Source organism: Nicotiana attenuata, unplaced genomic scaffold (assembly GCF_001879085.1).
Source record: "Nicotiana attenuata strain UT unplaced genomic scaffold, NIATTr2, whole genome shotgun sequence".
In the NCBI taxonomy this organism is placed as follows: domain Eukaryota; kingdom Viridiplantae; phylum Streptophyta; class Magnoliopsida; order Solanales; family Solanaceae; genus Nicotiana; species Nicotiana attenuata.
Window position 1 is genome coordinate 490317 of NW_017670504.1, and position 6504 is coordinate 496820.

Genomic DNA, 6504 nt, shown 5'->3' on the forward strand with positions numbered 1-6504 from the left:
ATACCCCATCATCACCAATAGTAACCTCCTTGGCATCACCGTGCTACATTGTGTCCCTTAGGAGAAAAGTGGGAATCATCATACTGACGCGCCTTGATGCGCTCAAACAAGACGACCGTGATACAACACAAGCGAGAACTCTGCCGGACTCCGAAATATCCAACCTCACGAACTGATTGGCCAAAGCCTGAATATTCAATGCTAACAATCTCTCCCTAACTAAATATAAGCAAGACTCCCCATGCTCTCAGCCTTCCTACTCAAGGAATCCGCCATCACATTGTCCTTTCCCAGAGGAAAAAGAATGGTAATATCATAATCCTTTAGTATCTCTAACCACCTTCGTTGCCTCAAGTTCAGATCCTTTTGCTTGAATAAGTGCTGGAGACTCCTATGACGTATGAACACCTTACAAGACACGTCGTAAAGATAATGCCTCAAAATCTTGAGCGCATGAACAATGAATACTAACTCCAAATCGTGTACTAGGTAGCTCTTCTCATGGGGCTTCGACTAACATGAAGCACAAGCAATCACTCTACTCTCTTGCATCAACATACACTCAATGCCAATCTATGAAGCATCACATTAGACTATGTAATAACTCGATCCCGAAGGCAAGACCAGGACTGGAACTGTAGTCAAAGCAGTATTGATCTTCTCAAAGTTCTCCCCACACTCATCAAACCACTTGAATGGGGCACCCTTCTGTGTCAATCTAGTCAATAGGGCCATTATAGATGAAAACCCCTCCACAAAACATCGATAATACCCTACCAACCCAAGGAAAGTCCGGATCTTAGTAGTAGAAGACGGTCTGGGCCAACTATAAATTGTCTCAATTTTCTTCGGATCCACTTTAATCCTCTCACCGGACACTACGTCGCCCAAGAATGCCATCGAGTCTAGCCAAAAGTCACAGTTGGAGAATTCAGCAAATAGCTTCCTCTCCCTAAAAGTCTGGAGCATGATCTTCAAGTGCTGCTCAAGATCCTCCCAGCTGCAAGAATACACCAATATATCATCAATGAAAACATTGACAAAGTAATCAAGATAGGGCTGAAATACGTTGTTCATCAAGTGCATAAAAGCTACTGGGGCATTGGTTAGACCAAGAGACATTACCAGAAACTCATATGATCATAGTAGGTCCTGAAAGTCGTCTTCAGAATATCTGAAGCTCGGATCTTCAACTGATGATACCCTGATCTCAAATCAATCTTCGAGAATACTTTCGCACCCTGAAGCTGATCAAACAAATCATCAATACGCGGTTGTGGGTACTTGTTCTTGATAGTAACCTTGTTCAAGTCAATGCACATCCTCATAGAACCATCTTTCTTCTTCACAAATAGCAGCGGTGCACCCCAAGGTGACATACTAGGCTTGATGAAACCCTTATCAAGCAACTCTTGTAACTATTCCTTCAACGCTATTGGTGCCATGCGATACGGTGGAATAGAGATGGGCTGAGTTCCCAGTACCAAGTTAATACCAAAATCAATATCTCTGTTGGGTAGCATGCATGACAGGTCTGCAGGAACCATATTTGGGAACTTGCTCACTACCAGAACTGACTCAACAGTAGGATTATCAACACTAACACCCCTCACAAAGACCAAATACGCCAAACACCCCTTTCCAACCATCTGTTGAGCCTTTAAATATGAAATCACTCTATTGGGAACATGATCTAGGGAGCCTCTCCACTCCAACCTCGACAACCTCAACATAACCAACGTCATGATCTTAGCATGACAATCAAGAATAATGTGATATGGTGATAACCAATTCATGCCAAAAATGACGTCAAAATCGACCATGCTAAGCAATAGAAGATCAAATCTAGTCTTATAACCCCCAATGGTGACCACACATGACCAATATACACGATCCACCATAATAGAATCACCCATCAGTGTTGACACATGAACAAGCACATCTAAAGATTCATGAGGCATATCCATATAACAAGCAAAATAGGATGACACATAAGAGTACATGGAACCTGGGTCAAATAACACTAAAGCATCCTTGTGGCATACTGAGACAATAACTATGATCACGACGCTAGAAGCAACTGCCTTTGGCCTGGCGGGAATTGCATAGCAACGGCCTGAGCACCGCTTAATCGACCCCCCCTCTAGGGCGACCTCAAACTGACTGAGTCCCACCCCTAGCTAGTTGGCGGGTGGTGTAGCTGGTGGTTCTGAAATCGTAGGCTGTGAGATCTACTATGGAACCCTACTTAGAAGTCTGGGGTAATCCCTCTTGAGATGACTCAAGTCTCCACACTCATAACAACCCCTCCTATGAGGCTCCTAACCTTGATAACAAGAATAACCGCCTGTGGAACCCTGAGCAAATGAAGCACGATAAGAACTCTACGCCGACAGCACACTAAATGATGACTGAATTGGGAGAGCACTGTATGAACTGTGGCTAACTGATGCACTACGAGGAATCTGACAAGCTGCCTGAGTGGGCCTAAAAGGATGACCTCTACTGTGATAAGACTAGCCTCTAGATGAGAAAACGCTAAAACCACTTGAACCACAAGGCCTCTTGGTCTCCCGCTCCTCATGCTAAATCCTGCGAACCTGCTCTAAACGTTTAGCAATCTCAACCACCTAGTCAAACCTAGCATCCGTCTCGGCCTCTCGAGCCAAACTGTAACGTAAACCATAGTTGAGGCCATCAATGAACCTCTTGATACTCTCCCTCTCAGTGCAAACCAACCATACTACATGACATTCCAAATCTATGAACCTCATCTCGTACTGGGTCACAATCATACCCTCCTGACGTAGCTACTCAAATTCCTACACAGCTCCTCTCTGCAAATCTGGGGGACAAACTTCTCTACGAAGAGAACTGAGAACTCATGCTATATAAGTGGTGCTGCGCGAGCTGGACTGCCTAACTCATAAGTCTGCCACCACTTGTAGGCTGCCCCTATCAGCTAACAAGTAGTAAATGCAACTCCACTGATGTCCACAATATTCGTTGTGCAAAAAATTCGATGACACCGATCCATAAAACTTTGAGCATCCTCTGACTCTCCTCTACTAAACTTGAGAGGGTCAAGCCTCTTAAATCGCTCCGACCATTTTTGTTCCTCATCAGTCATAGATGGACCAACATCGGCTAGAGTAGCAACAAATAGCTGTACCGGTAGCACCCCTGGTGTCTGATAACCCTGAGCTAGCTGCTCCGGTGTACGGCCAATGGGAGTCTAGGCTCCTCCCCCAACATGTGAGGTAGTGGTTGAAACTGGTACCAAACCCGCCTTAGCGAAGCTCGTGAACACGCTCAAGATCTGAGCCAAAGCCTCTTGAAGACCAGGTATAACAATAGGTACTGCCAGTGTTTAAGCTGGTCCCACCGGCTCAATAGTATCCGGAACCTACTTCTCCACTGGAGCAATTAGTGGCTCCAGAAGTGCTGCCCTAGCACTAGACGAGCCCCACCTCGGCCTTTACCTTGGCCCCGGCCTAGTGACCCTGCCTGGTGGTACTAGTGCCTGCCTGCCTGATCCGGTTGAACGCGTCTTTACTATCTGTTAGAGAATAGAAGAGTAAAGCTTCAAATTTCAAAAATAACAAATCCGCAAGACAAGAATGCAAAAAAGTGATGTTTCCTAACAGTTCGGTAGCCTCTGGAAGATATGTACAGATGTCTCCATTCCGATCCGCAAGGCTCTACTAAACTTGCTCATGACCCGTAGAACCTATGAACTTTGGGCTGTGACACCAACTTTTCATGAGCCAAAACCACCAACCGGTCGTGATGGCGCCTAACTCACTTTCTAGGCAAGCCAAATATAACAAAATCGAAATATAAATACAGAAAAAATAGAAATAGTACGAGTCTAAGGCCATTTAACATAAACAACAATGTAGCTACGCAACAAATCCCCCCAGAACATGTAAATATAGAGTAATGAGCTCTAAAATGAAAATACAAGTCTGAAATACCAAATAACAATACTGCCAAAATGAAAGACAACAATATTATATGAAAAGAGACGCCAAGACTACCATCGGGATGTATCTCTACCTCGTCTCTCGGATAACAAACTCAACAATAAGCCTCAGCTACTGGTGGCTTGGTCCAACACCTGGATTTGCACAATTAAATGCAGAGTGTAGTATGATTTCATCCGACCCCATGTATTCAACAAGTATCATAACTAGCCTTGGCGAGGAAATAGAAGCAAGAATTATAAATGATACTCGCTAATAATATATACAGTTCATAAATCCAACAAGTACAGAACAATAATATGATCAATTCACAAATCACAGAAAGAACCACATTGGTGCACACAATTACTTAACGTACTCTGCTCCGTCAACAATCCAACATATAAAGAAGATATGAAAATAAATCAGGTAAACGACAAAGGAAATTGTAAGTAAAGATGAAATGCAATAACCAAATCAAACACTGGCCACATTTTCATCAGAATCTCAATAACCGAACCAAAACACTGATCATTTTTCCTCAAATCCGCGTGTACACCATCAAGAAGAAACATGAGAGGGTGACCCTAGGGGGATGTAGTCACGTATAATCCGCCCGGCGTGGTCAAAGGCTCAATATCACAATCTGCGCAGTGTGGTCACATGCTCAATATCACAATCTGCCAGGCGTGGTCACAAGCTCAATATCATAATCCGCCCGGCATGGTCATATGCTACCAGTCCAAACCATATCACACACAAAGAAAATATACAAGAATATATGTATATGATCAATGAATAACAAATTTCATACTCTAGGACTGGTATAAGTGACATGTTGAGGTGTATGCATGTGCAAAGTGTGCTATCATAGCTCAAATCATGCAATTGCATCACGAAGTAGCAATTATCAAGTTCAATTAGGACATTAACCTCTATGTAACCTCAAACATGATTCAAAATAGCTCACAACATGGTTACAAATATAAGAAATATCACAACATAAATCTTAGCAATCAAATCAAGACATAACTTAAGCATTACCCCGAGCGTACATAATACCCCGGTCCATGCACATGAACTCAACCCCACACATATGCACCACGCATAGCACGTAGCTATCATAAACAATTCAGGCAACTAGTGTCTCAACCAAGTTTATGTAAGATACTTACCTCAAGCAAGCTAAAGCAATCCACTAATAATCCCTTTCCGCGTGAATCAACCTTCGGACGACTCGAATCTAGCCAAAATAACTTAATATCGTTAAAACTCACAAATTCTGAACACCCATTTTGATACGAGTTCAAATATATGTGTTTCATCCAAATCCGACATCAAATCGACCCTCAAATTATCAATTTATACTTTAGAAAAGTTTTTACTATAACCTCCAATTTCTTCTCTAAGATTCACTGAAATGGAAAAATCAAGGTTGGAATCACAGACAATGAACAAATCCGAGTGAAAAACACTTACCCCAATCCAAATCGGGAAAATCCCCTCCAAAATCACCCAAATCTGAGCTCTATAACTAAAAATATGTTAAAATGACTAAAACCCTCGAAAATAGAGCACTTATGGTCCACCTAGGCATACCCTTCACAATCGCGGGACTAAGTTCGCGAACGCAAACCCCTGGTTGCGAACGCGATGCACTCTACTCCAGAGCTTCGCGAATGCAGTCCTCCACCCGTGATCGCGAAGGCTAAAATCTTGACGCCCAACTAGCCTCTCTTTCTATGCGAACTCGTCCCGCTCAACTTGATCCAGAATGCTACTGTCTCCCCAAGCTTCGCGAACAATATCACTCCTTCGCAAACTCAAAGGACAAAATCACCTACCATCAGAAATACCCTCCACGAATGCGACTGCTTTGTCGCGATCACGATGAAGAAAAACCAAACATCAAAAACAACAATTCAACACATGGTGAAATGGTTTGAAACCTATCTGAAACACACCCGAGGCCCCGTCCAATCACACCAACCAGTACCAAAACATAACACGGACTAACTTGTGGCCTCAAATCACACAAAACAACACTAAAGCCACGAATAGCACCTCAATTCAAGCCTAAGGAACTAAACCAAATTTTCGAATTCAAAACTTACGCCGAACAAGCCTTAACAACCCGGATTGACCTCAAATTTTGCATGCAACTCCCAAATGACACAACAGACCTATTATAAATTCCAAAATCAAAATCCGAACACGATACCATCAAAGTCAACTCTCGGTCAAACCTATCAACCTTCCAAACCTTCAACCTTCCAACTTTCGCCAATTCAAGCCAAAACGACCTAGGAACCTCTAAATCCATATCCGGGCATACGACTAAGTCCAAAATCACCATACAAAGCTATTGGAACCATCAATATTTCATTCCATGGTCGTCTATACAAAAGTCAAACTCTAGTAAACTCTTACAACTTAAACTTCCAACCTTGGGACTAAGTGTCCCAATTCACTTCAAAACTTCTCCGAAACCAAATCAACCACCCCAACAAGTCACGTAACCATGAATACACATAAGTAA

General features: G+C 42.9%; 1 protein-coding gene across 1 annotated transcript; it reads right to left on the minus strand.

The window, feature by feature from the left end:
• Nucleotides 1-219: 219 nt before the first annotated feature.
• On the minus strand, nucleotides 220-1122 carry LOC109240317 (uncharacterized mitochondrial protein AtMg00860-like). The gene is made up of 2 exons (XM_019406940.1): nucleotides 625-1122; nucleotides 220-513 (listed from the first exon to the last, which is right to left on the minus strand). Exons 1-2 carry the CDS (start codon nucleotides 1120-1122, stop codon nucleotides 220-222), a joined length of 792 nt encoding a protein of 263 aa, XP_019262485.1.
• Nucleotides 1123-6504: the final 5382 nt, after the last annotated feature.